Source organism: Metopolophium dirhodum, chromosome 9 (genome assembly GCF_019925205.1).
Source record: "Metopolophium dirhodum isolate CAU chromosome 9, ASM1992520v1, whole genome shotgun sequence".
Classification (NCBI taxonomy): domain Eukaryota; kingdom Metazoa; phylum Arthropoda; class Insecta; order Hemiptera; family Aphididae; genus Metopolophium; species Metopolophium dirhodum.
The window spans coordinates 32,071,825-32,095,115 of record NC_083568.1 but is presented as its reverse complement, the minus strand read 5'-3'; the positions used below and the strand labels follow the sequence as shown (position 1 = coordinate 32,095,115).

Here is a 23,291-nt window from a genome sequence, read left to right as displayed (position 1 = left end):
ATTGTTTTGAAACTGCTCCATAACTGCTCCATAACGGGCATAGTGTTATTTAGTTTTTATTATTTTTCAAAATGAACTGTGATAATATAGCAAAACTACTTGAATATGATGAATCTAACTCTGACCCATCATTTGATTTTGATTTCGATGATGACACTCAAGATCCAGATTATAACATTTTTGAAAATAACGATCTCAGTGGCATACTGGCTTTTGATTCTGATCCAGAAAATAATTTTGAACCACTTTCAACATCACCCTCAGGATCAAATAATATTATACCAGAATTTTATTATTTATTGTTCAATTTATTAAAATGTTATATTCATTTTTTTTTTTTGTACATAAGAAAACAAAAAGTTATCATGTTATTTATTTTGCTTTTTAAGATTTATGTTACAAGGTGATCTCTATTTTCTATTTTTTTTTGTTAAAATGGTTATATAAATACTATAAAAAATAAGTCTTTATTGTTAAATAATAACATTTATATTATTACTAGGAAAAGTAATATACTATTTTAAATGTTATAATATGCATTTCATTTTATTGGTTATTGTTAAATTTATTGAAATGTTATTATCATTTTTTTTTGTACTTCGGAAAACTAAAAGTTATGTTATTTATTTTGCTGTATAAAATTAATATTACAAGGTGATTTCTATTCTCTATTTTTTTTTGGTTAAAATATAAATATTATAAAAAAAAGTCTTTGTTGTTATTTAACACCCTTCACAACGTATCTTAAAAAGTTTAAATTATAGGTATTTAATAAAATATAACTCTAATAAAACATATAATACAATATTTCACATAATACTTGATGAATATATTTATAGATTATAGGTACCTGTTGATGTTTAAAATTGGAATAAAAAATTATTATTTAATTTTGAAAAAACCTTATAGCATACCTTATTACATAACATACTTACGAGCAAAAACCAGGTAAGTCCATATGTTTTATATTGCAATACAAATTTTATCAAATTTCATTAATTTATTTTATTGATTAGTATTATAATTATTTATAAAACTGTCATTAAAGGATTTTGCTTTAGTTTTTAAGAAATAAATTAATTAATTTTTGGTAAAACACAAAACAAATACAATTTTTGAAAACTTTTTTACAATTAATGAGCAAAAAACCAGGTAAGTCCATATGTTCCATACTTGCAAGATATTTTATAAGATCTAAAATTTATTTAAAATGCAAATTCACTTTACTCAACCATTTACATGTAATTCAAGATACTTATGTTGTAGTTACAAATAAAAATATAAATTTTTAAAGTTTTGGTGAAATAAAACATGTCTCCTGAACAATTTCAAAAAGTGGACTTGTCTCGTTGTTGCACGGAGCCCTTCAATTAGTAATTTCGAAATCCCAACAAATCACGGATCGATCTCGTGTTAGTAATGTTACACTTGCAACCAAATTCTGCTTAATGCAATAATTATAGTGCTATACTGCTATGAAATATAATTTATGGTTAAAAATTAAAATTAAATATGAGCAAGTTCAAAGTAGGTAGGTACATTCTGTTATACATTTATACGTTATACCTATTCAAATTTTTAATTATATTCTAATATCAGAATTGAACTTATACCTATATATCTCACATTTTTGTTAGCTTATTTCTATTACCATGTTATTTATTTCTTATTATCATTATGTTATCTATCTTATTCCAGACCTTTATTTAACTTATTCATATGTAAAAAAAAAAATTGTTTATATATCTTGTATCTGTATCTTGTACACTCCATGTAAATTTTGTAAAAGCCGACTGGCGTTAATTCTAATAAAATACAAAAAATTTGCACAATGAACATAAACTTAGATTTAATAATTCTTTTGTATAAAGGTAAAATAATTGCATCTTTTATAAAACCAAGTGTACCTATACTTACTCTGCACACTGTGTACCTACTTGTACGATTGGATATTGCATTTAATAAACATTTTTACTATAAATTTAAAATTATAATATTATTGTACCTATATATTTGTATAGAGTAGGTACCACCTACCTATACTTCAATAATAGTTACGCTCTAAGATAAAAAAAAATAAAAAAATGATCATAATATCTTTATGCAAATTATTTATTCATCGGGTAATTATTATCATGCACTATTCACTATTGAGTAATGCTGGTTTGCAAATTGGTACCTTGAACTATGTTTTAATCATATTTACTTTGTTGTTCTACTAATTATAAAATAATTAGGTAATATATTATTATATACCTATAGCCTGGGCATAAACAAGTTAAAATGTTAAAGTTAAGTTAATTTTAACTTAACTTTTAACTTAACTGATTTATATTGATATAAACTTAATAAATAATGAGTTACTTTTAATCAAATCCAACTTACATTAATTTATAAATAATTAAATAATAAATAATAAATATAAATTGTAATACAATTATTATTGATGATATACATATTGCATAATCATTTACTTTTTATTATTTTAAACCATAATAGTGGCTATTAATATATTTTAAAAAAATATATAATAATAACTCAACTAAAGTAAATGAGTTAGCTGCAGTAAATGTCCATGTAACTATTAACTTTAAACTTATTAAAATGTTTTCAACTTAACTTAACTCAGTTAAAAATTATCATTAACTTGCCTATACAACTAAACTTGATAAAATTGTGATTGCCGCATATGTTATTATACTATTGTAATTTTATAAGCCTATATTATAAATATTTAAGTTTTAGTGTGATTTTTTTTTTAAAATTATTTATAAGCAATAAAGACCCATACTAAAATTTATATTTTGTACGGAGCTATAAATGTATTGATTTTATAATGATGATATTATATTATGTTATTTTTTGTATCTATTTTAAATTACTCAAAAATAACTAAAATCGTTATTCTCTGTTTGTATGTATAATTTCGTTCGGCAAATTTGAACTTAAAATATGTATCTAGAAAAACAGACTGTATGTTTTTATAATTTTTAGATTTTTTTGATTACAAGATGAATTAATTATGAGAAACATTGTTTACCATTTTAAATCCTTAACTTTAAAAATTGAAATTTTTATACATTTTTAATTACAAAACAACTAACAATTTTTCGAGATTTTGATGAGTATTCTCAAAATTAGAACTTTAAATACTTATACAATTTATGCTTATATATCTTAAATATTTTTTAACAGATATTATAAAACACATGAGGAGCTGTTTATCACATTTTCAAGTTTTTATTGACAGTAATTTAAATAAAAAATAAAAATTTTATAACGCTTAAAATTAGCTCAAAAAAATATTGTGTATAGATAATGCTAATATAAACATTCGGTAAAAATTTGAAGTATGGAAATATATATTCAGTCACACCAAAAAACAAAATGGATTTTGTCAAAAATTTATTTTACGTAAAAATTCGCGTTTTTCCATATATTTTTTTTTTGCCGACGCTTTTGATATTAACTGTGAATTTTAACCTCTCCAATGCACTAGATTCCCTTTCCCACCAGAAAAGATACTGAAGTTGAAAATCAAATCATTATTTCGATTCATCGTGTATAAAGACATAAAAAAACACAAATCATTGTAAAATCAATAGGTATCGCTCCGCTCAAAATTTAAAACAAAAAAAAATAGGGAAAAAACATTTTTACGCAAAACCAAGTTTCGATGAAATCGGGTTTTTTTTATATTTTGTTGTAATTCAAAAACAAACAACTATAGATGCTTTAAATTTTCACAAAATGTTTATAGGTATATTATAGTATATTCTATATACTCGATAGAATTTTAAAAATATTTTGACTCTTATTGGGCTATTGTTCCATTTAAAATTTTTTTTCAATAATTATAGAAAAAAAATGCTTTACTTAGTCAAAAAGTTTGAATATTGAATGAAAGGATCCTCAAGACTTATTAAATTAGGACGAAATTAGATAACCTACTAAAACGCTTTTATAGGTATATAGATACATACTTATATTATTGTAATTTAAAACATTTGTTGTGTGATTTTATACACTTTTTTTTAATCATTTACGTATATTATTATATTTTATATACCTAAGTACGCAATGATATTTTCAAAAGATTTAGATTAATGTTTTGCTATTATTGGCTATATTATGTATATTTTATACCACAAACCTATTCACACCGTTCTACAGTAGGTATATTGGTATTAACTCAAAAGTTAATAACAATAATAAAATAATATATTATACTATTATAATAAACGCAATGTTTTCACAAACATGCTGTATTGCTAAAAGTAAAAAAAGTAGGCATGTACTATATATAAATAGCTACTTATATGGCTATATAGATATATCATAAAATATATTCTTAGTAATATGATTGGCTATAGAAAAGTATAACAGTATACCAGAGTCAGAATCATTTTCGTAGGTATGGAAAGATTTATCATTGAATTCAAATTTAACAATATTAACATATCTATAAATCTATTACATTTTATAGTGACCTATCCAATCAAAAGGTTAATAGGTATCAAGTGGACTCGACATATACAGCTGCAGTCTGCAATACTATTCGGCAAAATTAGGGTTTGATAGTAAATTATTATAATAATTTTATATAGGTAATATAATAAATATACATAACACTGGTTTTCATAACTTTGAGTAAATTTTACTTTTAAATTACTATACAAGAAATACGTTTATTCCTATTCATTCTTAAATTATTTTTATTTTTGGTTTTTTTTTTTTTTGATTTATGTATGATAAAATTGTTGTCTGTAGGTAAAATATCTTTAAAATGTATGAAAATATAGGTACCTCTATATACCTACTATATATGGTAGGTATAGTGTAATATTATTGTATACCAATACCACGGTCTAATAAACTCGATTGTTTTTTTAGGATCTTATTATTGAGAAAAACAAAAAAAAGAATTAAACTAAAAGTAAACCATGCAAAAATATTATGTGACACTTATTCACATTCGACACATATTGTTATTATGCACAATGTATAATGGTAGTGCGAACAAAAAATTAAATCAGAGAAACTTAACAAGTTTTTGCGGTCGCTACAAATAATTTGCTCGAACCTGACCGGCGACCACCGCACTATCATGTAATTTTTTCATACCTTTTATATATTTATTATATACATAAAACTTACAACATACAGGATGTGTAAAATAAAGATTTGACGTGATTTTACATTGCAATTTCAGATCTCCATGATAAACACTATAGGTGACTTCACCAAACAATAATTATTCTTTGCGACTTCACATGTACTGCAGTAAATCATGATCTCAAGAAAAAATCATTTTGAAATGTGTGATAATTGATTAAGCGATTCAAATGTTTGTAATTTGTATTTATGGACTAAATGGTAAATGGTAACTGTTTTAATAGGTATAATATGCCTTGAATAAGATTGGATTTTACTCTCTAGTATATTATGGATTATTAAGTGGGAACATTGTGTCATTGTGGTATACCTACCATTTTGTGTTTACTAACCGCAAGATTCAGTCAATCACTGCAGCGCCAAATTGTTTTTTTGAAATTTTGGATCACGGTGTAAATTCACTGCCGAGTGTCTGTATTTGTACTTAATCGGCAAGTATTAACCAGGTCAAGTTAAAAATTTATCCAATAGATTTTCAGATGGACTTGTATATAGTATCTAATATATTACCTAAAAATATAAAAAAATGACCTTAAAAATAAGCTAAAAATTATTATTTTAATTGTATTAAGGGGCCTGCTCGTGTGTCTTTAATTAGAGCAATATTTAGGCAATATGCAATTCCGTATTTCCGTAGCCACCGCCCATGGCATTTGTGTTAGTAGTCGATAATGATAAGTGTGAGGGTGATTGTAGCGGGTACTGAGTTATCGGCTACAATACGATAGAGCACGAAAAACCTTTTTTACGACACGATTGAACAAATTTGTCGCCGTATCAAAGGATATATAAATACAAAAGAAAACCTACACGATTGAGCATAAAAAAATTATGAGATGTTGTCATTTTCAATTTTAAATTATGTAAATAATATAATACAAAAAATATTTATTTAAATAATTATAATAATTCAAAATATGGTACGAGTAAAAAAATAATATATATCATAGTCAATAATAGTCAAATTTCATAGATGTTTGATGATAATAATAATAATAATAATAATAATAGCAATACAAATAATAAAATATAAAACTTTCTCTAGGGCACATTAGACTTCAACTTTTAATTTTGTTGCTTAAACAAACATATAATAACAATAACAAAAGCTTGTGGAAATTAGTCAAAAACGTTAATACTTTTTGAAATAAGTAAGTTTAATGAGTTTCTTACGTTAAAATAATATGCTTCACCTTTAACCTTACACGGTAGTATAGACTATATAGAGTATAGCCATTTACGTGTAATCTGGTGGCCGGATAGTGGTAAAGAGGGGTAGTTATGCTTGAAACTTTATAGTGCTGGGCCAAAGTTATCGTTTTGCCCCCCCCCCCCCCGCCATATACCTATAGCTGTTATAACTATTTCAAGATCTTATTAATTGAATATTACAACATGTTCTTATTTTAAAACATGAGCTTGAATATTATTTGTCTGTGTACCTACGTTTTATGTATAAAAGACTAACTTGTTATTTATACACATTATTTTATATTATTGTAAAAGGTATCTAAAGTCATGGGGGAGGGGGTATATTACTATAATTACCTAACTATATAAGCCATAGCGGCTTTTCCCCCACAACCCGTCAATCCATGCAATCTTTACATATCAATGATCAGTATAATAAAACAAGGTATATTTAAAACATAGGTACCTACCTAACTGATTTTGGTGTAATGCCCCCTTTGATCATCACTGACAGCCAATACAGGCCCGTTTGTAATATTCAAAAATCTATAAACCTTATCATGGTAATATTATTGTTCACGGACAGGCTTAGGTAAAAACGGCAGCGCCACCTGCCCACTGCTGAACTCAACTATTCAAAACGCTTGCGCGAAAACTCGCCCATGCGACTGTCATCTTTGACCGCTAGATGATGCTGTACATACGGTTTTTGAATTTTATTGTGTTTTCCTTTTACATTATGGTTTTCATTGATTAATAAATAAATAATAGATATTATATTATATTTATTGAAATTTATGGTTCTTTCCTAAATTTAGATAATTATATATTATGAACAATATTATCTTTATAGTTTATTCTGTAATCCAAAACATTTTTTCCAAATTGGTTTAGAATAAATTACCATTGGAGCGAATGTTTTGAGGAAAAAGTGGTTACTGGTTAGGTACCTACTAAGGTCTAGACTGTCTAGAGTCTAGAACAAATATTTTTAAGAACAAGGGCATTGGGTTAAATATAATTTAAAAGTTAAACATTTCGTCCATTAAATTCATAATACTAAAATTAAAAATAATAATTTCATACAATATTTGAAAAAATAATTATTAAACGTTACAACCATAGATCAATTTATTTTACATCAAAACCATATTTTAAACCATAAATAAAGTCATCAAGTATGTACCACATGTCCCCATATCAATTATAAGCAGTCTTGTTAAGTATTCAAATACTTTTTAAATACTTTTTATTTGTATTTTTATTCTAGAATACTAAATACTTTTTTTCATTCTCGTGCGGTCTACTCCAAATTCCAATTACTAATAATTCGAAATGTACTATTTTAAATGTTGATTCTAAAATATTATTTTAAAATGGTTCTAACCTTTGATCATTTATAAATAAGGTTTCGCCAAAATACAAGTAGATAACAGAATGACTGAACACTGAGACCCCTGTTGGCTTCTCACTCCCATATTATACCATGGCATACAAGACACTGACCACCACTGATTGGATTAGCATTTATCTTGAATCTTTAAATAGTCTTTCTTCTTATTTAATGGGTGGTACTGCTAATGTGGTAGTAGCTTAGAATTTGTATATAAGATATTGGTATTAATGTTATTGAACTTTTTTTTTTTTCATATTTATTTTAATTTTTACAATCTGTATTCAATTTTTTTACAATAAGCACAATATATGGAGCGATACATGAGAGGGCTTGGTTTGGTTGATTAAAGAAACTATTGAATAATAGTACTTCATGGTGTGGGTAGTAGTGGTTTTAGTCGACTAGTCATTGAACTAATTGAATTATTGATAATTAATTATTAATTTATTGATTTTAAAATAAAGTATTTTCGTAAGTATTTTGAATACATTTAAAAGGTATTTGTATTTATATTTAAATACTTTTAAAAGAAAGTATTTGAATACGTATTTTAAATACAAATCACACAAAGTATTTAAATACGTATTCTGAATACATTTGAAAAGTATTCTTAACAAGACTGATTATATGTAAATGTAATTAGTGTATTTCAAGTATATTATGTAAAATATACTAATATGTTGGTACGATTTTGGAAAACGTTATGGTTGTATAATAAATTAAATAATACTTTTTTGATTTAAAATCAGATGCACAGATCTTAAAGTTAATCTATTCTGTGTCAGATGTTTCCAAAATAAAACCAAATGTAATGCAATTATTTCATGGAATTGTTGAAAAAATCCCCAATTTTAAGGTCCTTTAAAATTGAAATTAGGCTTCCTAAAAAGCCTTGATATTTTGTCAAAGAATTCATAAATGTATAAATAATTAAAATCGGACACAACCACCGCCTCTATTTAATCAAAACGTATGAAAAATACGTGTGCTGCGTTCCCCTTAATTTACTCTGGAACAACCGAACGAATGTTTTGTGGAAAAAAGGTAGTTCTCCCCTTGGTTACACCCACGATTTAGGAAACTATCATATAATCATAGATTCGTAGCCTCGTAGGTACACCAAAAAAATTTACGAATTCTGGATTTCGTATATTATTGCAAGGTGGTACATCACTAATCACTGATCGTCACTTGTTTTTTATCTCAACATTTTCAGTTATCTATTATCATTACTTTTAGGTGCAGCATTGCAGCGCTATCTATAATAACGGTTTTAACTTTTAAGTTTATTTTTTTTGATTAACCATTGTGCGGCATATTTTGTGCCATTGTATCGTTGGGTTTTGGTTTTTTTACATTTCAAATTGTAAGTAATTCATTAAAATTTAAAACATTTTGTTTTATATATTTTAGTCTGATTAGTAATTACCTTTATACAAGAAATAACATTAAGTTCAGTAATGACGTTGCAATGTTCCTGTTCTGTGGAATGGTCAAACGCTCAAGGCGTTGTATTGAGACGTTTCAAGTCATTGACGACCAAACTGGTATTGACTCGCAACGATTTTCGAGACATTTTCATTGATGTATCAGCCGACAAAGGTGTAGTTCACCGTTTAGCATTGAAAGATATAGCAGTACACAAACGTTTTGCCATTGACGGCAAAGCAACAATCCATTTTAAAACTGATAAGGTCATGATGATGATTTCAAATGCTCCTGTCGCACAATTGGGGGAATTTCTAAAGACCCTTTTTGTCAAGGTGACAGGACGTAAGGAATCGCCTCAGGTATGTCATATAATATACAGTGTAACTGTACCATAATGAGAGTTCTATGTATTTTATTTACTGCCATGTATAATTTTAGGTTAAAATCAGGGATCGACTTTTAGCTGTTAAAAGTAGTTCTACTGAAGAAATCAGCCCCATAAATGTTAAGGATATTGGACGTGTTGATCTCAAATTAGAAGGTCCAAATATGAAAAAAAAAAAATTGAATGATGAATTGATGAACCAAAGTGTCAAAAAAAGTTATTTAGTTAATTTAAAAGATAAACTAACTGATGAACAACGAGAGGTAGTTGACGCTGTTAATACCAATAATAACATATTTTTTACTGGTAAGTAGTATATTATAATTGTATACATTAAAATTTAAGTATTATTCTTAACGTTAAACTAGTTACTGAAAACAAATAATACCTATACAAGGAAGTTAGTTCATACCACATCTTAGTACATACATAACCATACAAAAATACCATTGTTTTTAGTTATATTTTGATGTATTGTATTAAAAATAAAATGTTTGTAAAATTTAGTAATTCAAAAACAATAAAAATATGTAATATGTTCTATAAACATTGTAGTAAAAAATACAGAAATGAAAGATTTATAAAACTTAACTTATTTTCTTAATTTAAAAATAAGTAATTTAAGTTTATTTGTAACTATTTAAAGTTTATCAAATGTTTTAGTTTACCTATTAGTAGAATACATTATTTTTATACCTATGATTCTGTGTGGAAATAAAGAAACTATAATTCAAATGTCTTATACATTTTCAGGTAGTGCAGGAACAGGTAAATCTTTTTTATTACGTTACATTGTGAACACCTTACCACCTGATGTAACCATGGTGACTGCTAGTACTGGTGCATCGGCTTGTCTTATTGGAGGAGTTACGTTACACTCCTTTGCTGGTATCGGTATTGGTGAATGTACTATTGAACGAGGTATTGAAATGGCCTCTAAATCATCAGCTGCACAAGTTTGGCGTAAATGTAAAATACTTATTATTGATGAAATATCAATGGTAGATGGCGAATACTTTGAAGTGACTATTATATTATATTTTATTTCATTTTAAATTATTTCAATTAATTATAGAAAATGGTTTTAATTTTTTTTAGAAACTTGACAAAATAGCAAAAGCTGTACGCAAACGAGATGAACCATTTGGTGGTATAAAATTAGTATTGTGTGGTGATTTTTTGCAATTACCTCCCGTAAAACAAGGAAAATCTAGATTCTGTTTCCAAACTAAAACTTGGGCAGAGTGTCGTTTTCGTTGTTTCAATTTGAAGTTTGTTCATAGACAGTCAGATAATGAGTTTGTAAAAATGTTAAATAAACTACGCCTAGGAAAGTAAGTAAAATAATGTCTAGAAATTTAAAATAAATAAGTAGGTAGATAAATTTAATATCTGGATATTTTCAGCATAGATCCAGATACAGCAATAAAATTGAAAGCCACATCATCAAATTTATTAGAACAAAATGGAATTGTACCTACACGTCTTTGTTGTCGAACAGCTGATGCTCAAATGATAAATCAAAAAAAAATATTTGATTTACCTGGCAAAGTATATAAATTTGAAGCTTTTGATAGTGGTCCAACAAAAGCGTTAGATGATCATACTCCTGTTGCAAAATCATTTGTTCTTAAGTCTGGTGCTCAAGTAATGTTATTAAAAAACATAAGTATATCATCAGGGCTAGTAAATGGTGCTAGAGGAGTGGTCAAAGATTTTGATAAAAATGGTTAGTTGATGATAGTCTGTTTATTATTGCTATATTTCTGTAGTATCTTAGTTGATTTAGTAATACACCTACTTGTATTATTTAAAGACATTATTTAATGTTATAATCTAGCCATCTAGGGTATTTTATTACAAGCTTATACTTTTTTTCCAAATAAGAACACACCGCGTCGCGCAGCGTTATCAAAGGTTAGCAATACGCCCCTTCCACAAAATGAATAAATGAGGCTGAAACTGTTGGGATATGCGCGCGTTTTGACTATTTTCGTCCGCGTTCTTATTTGGAAAAGAGTATAGTATTAGGTGTTTTTATTTTGTATATTTCTCTATGTTTAGAGCAATACATTAAGTACTTGAGTAATATACTCAAATATTTATGATTTTCTTGACTTAAAAGTATTATTTTGGTTTGACAATGTAAATGTTAATGTGTATGTGATACAAAAGTAAAAAAAAAAAATGTAAAAATACTATTTAAAACAAGATACATGCTCATCTTCCATTCAAATGTTATTAACTTAATAATTATAATAATTTATACCATTTTAGGTTCTCCTTGTGTCCAATTTAAATGTGGTAATACAGTTACTATTAAACCTGAAAAGTGGATAGTCAAAACGCCTACTGGACAATTTATTTCAAGGCAACAAGTACCTTTGAAATTAGCTTGGGCATTTTCTATTCATAAATCACAGGTTGTTATATAATAATAATATAATTACTCATAGCATAAATATTAGTAATTCTAATTATTTTTTTTTTTTAGGGTTTAACATTGGATTGTGTTGAAATATCTTTAGGGAGAGTGTTTGAAGCAGGACAAGCTTATGTTGCTTTGTCTAGAGCTAAAAGCTTATCATCTTTAAGAATTTTAGATTTTGACAAGAAACACGTTTGGGCAAATCCTGATGTGATAGCATTTTATAATAAATTAGATAGAATTGTTGAATCTGATAAAATGTATATTTTAGGTAAAAAAAATATATAAAAAAACAAAATGTTTCGGTTTATTAATGTAATTTAAAGTCGTTTGACTATAATAATAGGTAAACTGAATAGTAAATATCAGTTCATATTTTAGTAACTTATGAAATGTTAAAGACATATCTAATGATATTTACCTATTTTACATTTGATCTCAAACAATTTCTTGAAAATGTATTTATATATTTAATTACGCAATTTGAACAAATTTTTTAATTTGTTAGATTTATTTAAGATTATTATAAAATTAAAATGGATTTTTGTTTTTGGGTTTATGTTATCTTATAAAAGAATCAGTTGGCTATCAGTAGCCGTAGTGTAAAGTCGTCCGCAGTACTCCGTTACTCCGTAATCGCGCGTGTTTTAATAAATTTCAATGCATTCCAATAATAAAAATACTTCACCTCAAGACCTCAACCTTCCTGACACTTCAAAGAAAAGAACTAGCAGTTCCGCTCTTACACCTCCTCCCACTAGTAAAAATAGATTCTCTCCACTATTAACTCTACAAGACACCGGCGAAACGAATATTAACACAGAAAACGACAGTACTCAGCAACCACAGGTCAGACCAAAAATTCCACCTATATATGTTTATAATATTTCCGACTACGAAAACTTTCATACTTCTTTAGATAATATAACTTTTGACAATTTCTCCATTGTTAATACAAAATCTGCCCTAAAAATTAATTTAAACTCGATTGATGACTATAGATCTGTAACTAAACATCTCGATGAGACCGAAATTGAATACCACACATACCAACTTCCTGAAAATAAACAACTTTCTGTAGTCATTAGAAATCTACCTGTCAACATATCGGAAGCTTGTATTTACAATGAACTTCAAGATCTTAACTTTGAAGTTGCTTCAGTCACACGCCTTCAAAACCAGTTCAAATCGCCAATTCCAATCGTGGCAGTTTTATTATCTAAATCATCTACTGAAATATTTTCCTTAAACAGACTTCTTCATTGTATAATTATAGTTGAACCACGTAAGCCCTCCAAGGATATCCCACAATGTACAAATTGTCAAAGATTTTCCCACACCAAAAAGTTCTGTCACCTACCATCAAGGTGTGTCAAATGCGCGGGTGACCATCACTACAGTCAATGTCAGAAATCAACAGACGCCCCTCCTAAATGTGTTAACTGTAATAGTGATCACCCAGCTAATTATAGAGGGTGCACTTTTTACAAAGAAATATCAAGAACCAAAAATAAAAATAAAACTAGTAAAAATCCGTCCAATAGCAAAAATCACATAAACACAACACCCAACGTAAATACTGAAAATATACATTCAAACCAAGATAACTCTAATATGCATTATACATACGCCTCTGCGTGCAAAAGTAATAGCAATAATAATAATTATAGAGGCAAATCAGCCAAATCCACAGTTAACGATGGTGATTTTATGAAAACTCTTTTACCACTAATTAACACATTTGTTGCCCAATTAATGCAGAAAATAATACAAAACCTGCCAGTCATCATTAACAGCTTAAACTTAAACACCAATGGAGCCCCATAATACCCTATTATTAAACTGGAACGCTAACGGTCTTAAAAATCAAAGAAATACCTTACTAGCTTTTCTTAATCATCACAACATTCATATCGCATGCATTACTGAAACGCATTTGTCGCATTCAGATAAAATTAAATTCCCTGGCTACAAAATTTATCGCGCTGATCGTATTACACAATCTCGTGCCATGGGCGGAGTGGCTATTCTTGTACGGAACAAAATCAAACAACAACAATTGCCTACACTTGCCCTTACGTACCTAGAAGCCGTAGCAGTTTCCATTAACATAAACAATAAGTATATAACGTTCGTCAGTGCGTATCAACCTCCTAGTCGCCAAATGCTTATCGCAGATTACGAACAAATCATGAACCTAGATAACTCGGTTATAATTGCCGGTGATTTAAACTCAAAACACATTAACTGGGGATGCCGTGTTACAAATCCAAATGGCTCTAAATTACAAGCATTCATAACAAACACACCTTTTTCAATATCAGCTCCAAATACTCCTACGTACTTCCCAACAGATATAAACCGTCTGCCCGATATACTAGATATTTTAATAATTAAATCTGTCCCATTTGTATGCGTACATGAACCTCTTGTCGAACTCGACTCGGATCACATACCTATTAAAATAACGATTAACTCACCATCTCTTTTCCGCCGTACAAACAACTCATTATTCAAAGGCAAACCAGACTGGAATAAATTCTCTAACCATGTACAATCTAATCTGAAAATACCTACAAGCATACTTACCACTCAAATAGCAGAACAAACAGCTGATCATCTGACGGACGTCATAACAGAAGCCGCTCAATCCTGTTCTAATTCAGTACCGCAAAATATACACAATCCTGGCATTTTACCACACTCCATATCTTCACTTATTCGTCGCAAAAATTTAGCCAGACGTATCTGGCAAAACCATAGGAACCCTACAGATAAAAAAATACTAAACCGACTCACCAAAGAAGTTCAAGTAGCTTTACAAAATTACCGTGTATCCTCATACAATAGTTACCTGTCAAACATGCGACCGGGTGAATCAAATTTGTGGAAAGCAACAAAACGACTATTAAACCAAGATATCAACACCATTCCCCCTCTCCGCACTGATGATAAACTTGTCATATCCGATCAAGAAAAATGCGTTGTTTTTTCAAACATGCTGCAAAATACCTTTTATCCCAACCATATCTGTAATCCAAGCAATGACCTAAGAGTAAAACACACCTTAGAATTACCAAATTATGAAGTCCAAAACTCTATTAATTACGTAACGCCAAATGAAATCAAACAAATTATTAAAACTCTCCCGAACAAAAAATCACCGGGCCATGACAAAATTACAAATCTTATGTTAAAAAAATTACCACCGAAAGGACTAGTGTTTATTACCACTTTATTTAACTCTTTATTGCGTCTTGGTTACTTTCCACCCAAATGGAAAGTTGCAAACATAATACTAATAAGCAAACCAGGGAAGGACAAATCAAATCCCGACAGCTACAGGCCAATCAGCCTCTTATCTTCAATTTCAAAATTGTTTGAAAAAGTCATTCACACTAGACTTCTTTTCTATTTAAATGCCATAGATATTATACCTAAATTCCAATTCGGGTTTAGATCAAATCATTCTACGGTTCAACAACTACTTAGAATAACTGAACATATTAATACTGCATTCGAAAAACATTGTCATACTGGAGCGGTATTTATAGATATTTCAAAAGCTTTTGATAAAGTCTGGCACGAGGGCCTACTGTTTAAACTAAAATCCATTAATACTCCAACTTACTTGTTCAATATTATTAATTCATTTCTACTTAACAGGCAGTTTGCTGTTAAAATAAATGATAACACCTCAGACCTTATGCCTATATCTGCTGGTGTACCTCAGGGCTCTAAGCTTGGTCCCATACTATTTAATATCTATGTTTATGATATTCCCCAGTCACCTCGCACGAATATTGCACTATTCGCAGACGATACTACAATATTCACAGAATCTCGTAACATTGAAGCAGTAATCACAAATCTACAAGCACATCTTCATGAAATATCTTACTGGTGTAAAAAATGGCGTATTCTAATAAATGCGTCAAAAAGCACAGGTGTTATCTTCAGTCTTCGTCCTTACCGCTCCCCTGAACAACTAACATTTAACAATGTAAATATACCTTGGAGCTCGTCAGTAAAATACCTCGGCTTGATTTTGGATAAACGGCTAACTTGGCAGCCACATATCTCATCCAAACTTCAACAGGCATATCAGCGCCTCTCTATGTTATATCCTATTCTCAATAAAAAATCGCCAATACAGAAAAAATGCTCTCTTCTAATATATAAACAAATTCTACGTCCACTACTCACTTATGCGTGTCCGGTTTGGGGGAAATGCGCGTCCACTCACATCAATAAAATTCAAATTTTTCAAAATAAAGTGTTACGTATTATTGCCAACGCACCTTGGTTTATAAGGAACGCAAACTTACACAAAGACCTTCTGATCCAGGAAATCACAGACCATATTAAAACCGCATCAAAAAACTTCCATACCTCACTGCTCAACTCCTCTGGCTCACTTCACTATCAACTTCACATACATCCGCCTCAACGTAGATTAAAACGTGGACGTCCGCATGACCTTCTGGTTTAATAACTCCACACAATATACAGCAGCTATTCTACTCGTAGCGTCTAATATTAAGTTAGAACTTGTTATGTTTTATATTATATCTATTTATACCTTTTTATTGTTAACATTATTAACAGTTCACTGTTACTTAATTATAATCATTTACGTCTTGACGTAACTATCACTAATGTACATATTATACTAGATAGCAAATTCATCATACTATTTAAATTTATATAAATTAATAATCATGTTAAAATTGTTAAAAATGTACCATCCATTGTAATATCAATAGATGTAGATAGCCAAGGCTAGGAACATCTTATTGTATCTAAAAATAAAAAAAAAAAAAAAAAAAAAAAATAAAAGAATAATATTATATCATATTGTTTATATTATAGTTTAATTATTATTATTTAGTTTGTCTTTTAATCATAACACTTAATGTACCTACCTAAATACCTACTTAATTAAATTTAATGTCAAAATATAAATAATACAAGATGTGTTATAAATAAGGTAGCCCTAGATTTTTACACACATTATTTTATAAAAAAAATTAAAATCATGTTTTCATATAAATATATTACATAATATTATTTACCATTCATTGCATTATATAATTTAATTGATGTAGGATATTGAGATATTGTATTGTTTTAAAGATAATATTTTTACTTTTCAATATGTACATTGAACAAATACATTTTATAAACAACTTCACATGTATGAGTTTGGTTTCAGCACCACCCTTGAATTATAGTAGTTGTATTCTTTTATTATGGTTCAGGATACAATCTATTAATAATAATATGTAAATTCATTACATTCACAGTGACACAATATATTAGTGCCTCGTGGAATCAGAGACGTGGACCAAGGATATATCGTATAGGCATAGTTAATAGAGAATAATAATACGATTTTCGAATTTTCTTGGATATAAGAATCTTAAGAATTCTAATTACTAACTCTGGGATTTTAATCAAATGACTCGAAAAATTCACTATAAAAATTACATTAAATTTATTCAAAAGTGTATTTTGTTTTTTTAAATAAGTTTTTGTACTATTAGTATAAATTTAAAAAAAAAAGTTGTACAGATAGCTAGATCGCATCAACTTTAACCGTACGTCACCTAGACTCGTTACCTAGGTGGCTAGGTTTTGAAATTTTAACTGTTGTCTGATGATATAAATTATAAAACGAGTACCTACATCCTTTATTATGTGTTAAATTTATATATAAACCATGTTGGTATGTAAGAATCTTGTTTCCAAAAACTCTAAAATGCCCTAACAATTTCGAAATAAACTTTCTTGTTCACATTCAAAAGTAAATGTTTTAAATTTGTGACAATACGAGCACCGCATAGTAAGCTTTGGAAAACATCCAGCCATACTTATACATACTTACATATACTTATTATTTATTATCTATTCTCTGTAAAAGATAACTATTATCAAGAATATTATAATATGATAACATAGACCGCATGTTGTGGATTATGGAATTGAATAATTGATAAAAAAAAATAACTAAGTTTTATAGTTTTCGGAACTTTTTCACGTCTTCTGAACTTCTGAAGATCGAAGATATCAAAAATAATAATAACAATTAACAATTTAACTTATAAGTATAAGTTGTATAACCTTAATAACTATTGTTGTTTAAAATTAATTTGTTACGTTTTTTTTTCTCTAAATAAATAAAAACTATGCGTTCGTGTTAGTTGCAATTAAATCATCAAACGCGTTAGCTAGAGTCACTGACAATGTTTGCTTTGAAGAAATCACTGACCACATTAGCTGGCCGCCGACTGCGTGGGACTAGGTCGTTTCTGACGGAGGCGTACAGATGCGAAGACGTTTGGCAAGAACGGCTGGACTGTTCGTTGCTGAAGAAAGTCCAACCTGAAGTGCTGTACCACAAGTTGTTCACTGCACTGGAACAAGGATCTAAGCAGATTAGTGCTGTTGATCTGGATGTGTTTGCAAACTCGCTGACGGACAATACATACGTGGAGGAGTTAGAGGAGCTCGCGCATAAGTTTCGTTTGTCTGCGCAGACTGGCACGTTGCTGCCGTCTACACATCATGCAGTTGTGCGATTGCTCGTTGCGTCAAATAGCACCAATGACCTCATCAGGATATTAAAGGATCGCCTAAATTATGGTATTTTTCCCGACTACTATCTGTGTAACTTACTAATGGACCATTTCATAAAAGAGAATGATGTTCGAAATGCCGCAGTGATCGCTTCCAACCAAATGTTACAAGAAGAACTAAACAATGATATTACCAAAGCTATGGGATTATATTCCTGTTTGAAATATATCACCAATCCTACTGAATGGGAAGAAGCAAAAATAGTAACAGAAGAAACAAATGATGATGATGACGATGAAGAAGATAGACGAGTACGTGTCGACTTTTTGAGAAATCCGTATTTTGATGGTCACTTTGATTTGGCGGACGGTGATCACTTGGTCGGAAAAACCATGCTGGCAATCAGCAGAAAAATTGATAGTACTATATTGGGAAATAGCTTTAAGACCCTTGGATTAGCTTATTATAATCAGTGGGATGATTTAAGTAGTCATCTAAAAAAACTTGACGGTTCTGTTTATTTAGAAACAATAGAATTGGCAGTTACTGCAATAGATAAACGAGCACCTGAAAATGCTGAGCAACTAAAAGATGCACTTGCAAAATTGCAAATCGAAAACAAAAGTTTGACTGAAGAATCAAAAAATTTTGTAAATGAGGCAGTATCTAAAAACGAAGAAAAAGAAATACAGACCCAAAAAACGGTATGTATAAATAAATCAAACTTTAAATATTATCTATAATATTTAATTTATATTTCAGATTTACAAAGAATGGGAATCCTTCAGGCGAGAAGAGCTATCTAGGTACCTTGAACATTTAAATAAGTTGAAACGTTTACAGAAGGTCCAACAGGCCAAACAAGATCTCAAAGAAAAAGAACAGTTGTTGTTCTTCTTTGACAATGAACATAAACATGACCTAGTTAAAGAAGAAAAACTGAAACGAATGAAAAAGACAGTGGTTAAAGACAAGAGCCTTAAAGATGATTTAACATATGTACCACCAGAAATCAGAAAACCTGGTTTTAAACGAGATTAAACAAAACTATAAGTTAAGTTAAAAATTACATGGTACCTACCTATAGTAATAATTAATAAATATTCATAATATCTAAATCTACAAACTATTTTGTTATTGATTTTATATTTTATTAATGTCTTCTTGTAAAACTTAAGAAATATTGTATTTTGTTTAATTTTTTATAATTTATTGAAAGTAATCCACTATAGTAGTTCAACAGGATTGAGTAACCTGTTAGATGTAAATAATAATTTTAGAGTTTACGTGGCCCTTAGAATAATAATTTTCACTGTAGATAGGGGGCCTCAGAGAACAAAGTTCAAATAATAAGTTTCATTTGATATACTTTATTAGTACACAATCTCAATTAAATATTAAATGCAGTATTATGAAAGACTTATGCATAATATTGCATATTATAATCAGCTGGGATTTTTTGTGTGTGGGTTTCTGTTTTACCATAACTATTGAACTTGTTGTGTCTCTTATGTAGTATAAACATAATATTATGTATGTGTGTAATGTGTATATATGTACAGGGATGACCAATATGCCTAGTAAGCATTATTATATATTTATGTTAATGGTTTGTAACTGTTTCTCAGATCTGTGATCCGCTAATCTACAGTAGCTTTTAACTTTACTTTTACCTTTTAAATCCCCAATTGACCAATAAATTGCATTTAAAATATAGACGGTATCATTAAATTGTATGTTAAATAGTAAATACTAACCTTAATTTATAACATAAAGAATAGAGACACAATGTTTATTCTGTTTTATTAAGTGATATTATTTATTTTTTTTTACCGATTCACTTAGTTAAAAACCCATAATTTATTTATATATAATGTTAATACATATTACACATTTACATACAATATTAATTTATAGATGTAAAACAAAGAGTAAAATGTTTTTTGTAGAAATTAAATTAAATAAAACTTAACAAGAGTCAGGAATATCCTAATATACATTGTTGGGGGGGGGGGGGGAATTAATACTGATGCATTCCCCTATTCTAATGCCTTACTTCATCAATTGCTTGATTACTTCCTCCAAAATCATATACAATTACCTCTGTTTTACTCCTATTTATCCTACTTAGTCCATTCCCTCTGCCTAACCTAATATGTTTTGTAATTTCGTTTAATACTAAGGAGAACAACAGGTAAGGTGTTGACACAGACGTATTTAGTGGGGTTGGTGGTGGTGGTAGAGGGATGAGATTCTTCCCGGCGGCATTATTTTACATTTTAACGTATTGATTTAAGAATTATGTGCTTTTACACAACAAATAGTGCTTCAATTTTCAACTTTGAGGGTGGTTTCTGGTAGTAAATAAGATCAAGTTGGTACTTTTGAGAGCTCAAAATTGAAATAACACGGTACTTTTGAGAGCTCAAAATTGAAATAACACGGTACTTTTAAAAAATGCTGGGAAAAACAAAAACAAACTTTATAAAAACGGGGATTTTTACGCAAAACTTTATAAAGAGATATGTGATAGTTAATGAATTATTTAATAATTTAACTTAATATACCTACGGATGTTTTGTACCTATTTAAAACATGATAAATATAATAACAATTTTATAAATTATAAGACAATAATTAGTAAGTAAATAAATATCCAAGTAGGTAATAACGGGGTGCCGTCAATGGGCGACTTCACCTTCACGTAAATTAACTTCCATGCAATTTACTCATTGTATAACATGTAAACACACTATTGAGATTGTAAATATAAATTTTTGTCCAAAAAAAAAAAATAGGTAATACATTTTTTAAACGTTTAGTTTATGTTTTAAATACTACACATACCTATAATAATATAGTGTTTTAATAAAAGGTTAAAAGATTATTATAATCTATTAATCTATATTATGAATTATGATTATTCTATATTTGTTGGTAATTTGGTATTAGTAAGCAAATTTACATTTGAAATTTGCACGTTTGGACAAGAAATAATAAATATTTGGTATTTAATATCTTTTTAGAGAGACAATATTAACCATGCGATGTGGATGTTACGATTGCTGTTACGATTTGTGTGGTAATTTCTAAATTGATATATTTCAAAAATTGTACAAAATTAACAAACTAATTATTAATTATACTATAATATATACATATATTTGTTCTTGTTTTTGTCAGTAAGTCGTTCACGGATTAGTGATTACAGAAGATTAAATAATTAAAATTTAAAAAAAGATGTACTAGGTACCTACTACAATTTTTAAAATAATATATACTTATACTACTTATAGGTACATACCTAATACATGTTAATTTAAATCAAATTAAAATATTTCGTAATAGTTTAGTAAATGTTTGAAATGTTTGAACGGGTGAGCTGGTAATGAAAATGTTAATTCGTAATAAAATATGTACGGCGTACTTAAAGATACCAATTACCATCTGGCATCTACATTTAAAGAATGTTCATTAAACAAGACTATTTAATCTGAAAATATGTAGAACACGCTAAAAAAATTTTGAAAAAAAATAATATTGTACCTAGGTATTTTATTTTATATCTGATGTACGTATCCAATTAGTAGATACCTATATCTATATCCAACTATTAAACACAAAGTCTTAAGTTATTTAAAACAATTAATTGTTTGTAGATAATGGTAATTATACCTTCATCGTGGACCGTGAATCGTGATGTTCTGTGACTATAGCAACTTATTTTTTTCAAATAACAATCATCCTTATTCTTTTTTCTTCTAAATTGTTGAGTACCTATATGGTTATATGACTTTTTTGAAGATGTTCAGATGAACAATTATTGTTTTTTTACATTAAATATAAGGTTGGTTTAGGATTCTTATTTGAAAAAAATACGTTTATATATCACGGTCCAGGTGCAGATTCAGATTTATGTAACGGACTACGGAGGGGGTGAATATTGCACATTCAAAAATAAATACCTACCTATAGTTAAACACAACCCACACTGTCCCCTCCGACCCACTGAATCTGCGCCTATGACACGGTCACTATACTCCTTAAATGGCAGGGGCGTACACAAAGGGGGGTTTTCTGGTCTGGACCCCTCCCATTTATTGACAGAATTTAAAATTTTTAAAACGCAAACCACTGATTTTATCGCAAGTGCTTAAATTTTCGGATTGAACTTTTCTACTTAATAATTCCCAATTCGAGCACTGATAATATTATTAAACTTATTTTTAAAAGTTCATAGATTTTTGTAAAACGTTAATTTTATCTCATATATTTGCAATGTTTCTATTTTACATAAGTCTAAATTTCACCTATAGTATGTATGTTTCTTCTTAAGTACTCCTCACCTAAATCACAAGCATCAATAGCATTGCTTAAACTTTAAAGGAAGTTAACAAGATAACACATGTTAAAATAATTAACACAAGTCTAAAATATGTTATCAGTGTAGTTGTTTTTATTTGCAAAATGCCTATATTTACATATCACTTCACTATTATCTGCTTGGTAAAATATTATTGATTCGGTCACAGATACCTGCATCAACTTATTACTTACATTTTGTATAATCTGTGATATAAATTATAACTAATAGAGCTATAAGCTAACATGCTGCTTTATCACTCGCAAATCAAAATTATTTATTTAAAATTTAAATGTATGAATAATTTATTACATAGGTTATAAGTACTTATTAGTTACTACTA

At 28.6% G+C, this 23,291-nt stretch overlaps 2 protein-coding genes across 2 annotated transcripts; both read left to right on the top strand.

Moving 5' to 3' along the window:
* Positions 1–9,055: 9,055 nt before the first annotated feature.
* Positions 9,056–12,297, top strand: LOC132952745 (ATP-dependent DNA helicase PIF1). Its single transcript, XM_061025160.1, has 8 exons — positions 9,056–9,128; positions 9,203–9,552; positions 9,632–9,884; positions 10,332–10,600; positions 10,677–10,912; positions 10,985–11,307; positions 11,856–12,001; positions 12,073–12,297. The coding sequence occupies exons 2-8, from the start codon at positions 9,223–9,225 to the stop codon at positions 12,292–12,294; spliced, it is 1,779 nt and encodes a 592-aa protein (XP_060881143.1). The 5' UTR covers positions 9,056–9,128; positions 9,203–9,222; the 3' UTR covers positions 12,295–12,297.
* A 5,699-nt stretch (positions 12,298–17,996) lies between these two features.
* LOC132952603 (small ribosomal subunit protein mS27) lies at positions 17,997–21,004 on the top strand. Its single transcript, XM_061024939.1, has 2 exons — positions 17,997–19,289; positions 19,348–21,004. The coding sequence occupies exons 1-2, from the start codon at positions 18,252–18,254 to the stop codon at positions 19,624–19,626; spliced, it is 1,317 nt and encodes a 438-aa protein (XP_060880922.1). The 5' UTR covers positions 17,997–18,251; the 3' UTR covers positions 19,627–21,004.
* Positions 21,005–23,291: the final 2,287 nt, after the last annotated feature.

Coding starts and splice junctions, on each gene's coding strand:
- LOC132952745 (XM_061025160.1), top strand. CDS start 9,223: ATGACGTTGCAATGTTCCTGTTCTGTGGAATGGTCAAACGCTCAAGGC. Junction 10,913..10,984: donor AATAAACTACGCCTAGGAAA/GTAAGTAAAATA, acceptor GGATATTTTCAG/CATAGATCCAGATACAGCAA. Junction 11,308..11,855: donor CAAAGATTTTGATAAAAATG/GTTAGTTGATGA, acceptor ATACCATTTTAG/GTTCTCCTTGTGTCCAATTT.
- LOC132952603 (XM_061024939.1), top strand. CDS start 18,252: ATGTTTGCTTTGAAGAAATCACTGACCACATTAGCTGGCCGCCGACTG. Junction 19,290..19,347: donor AAATACAGACCCAAAAAACG/GTATGTATAAAT, acceptor TTTATATTTCAG/ATTTACAAAGAATGGGAATC.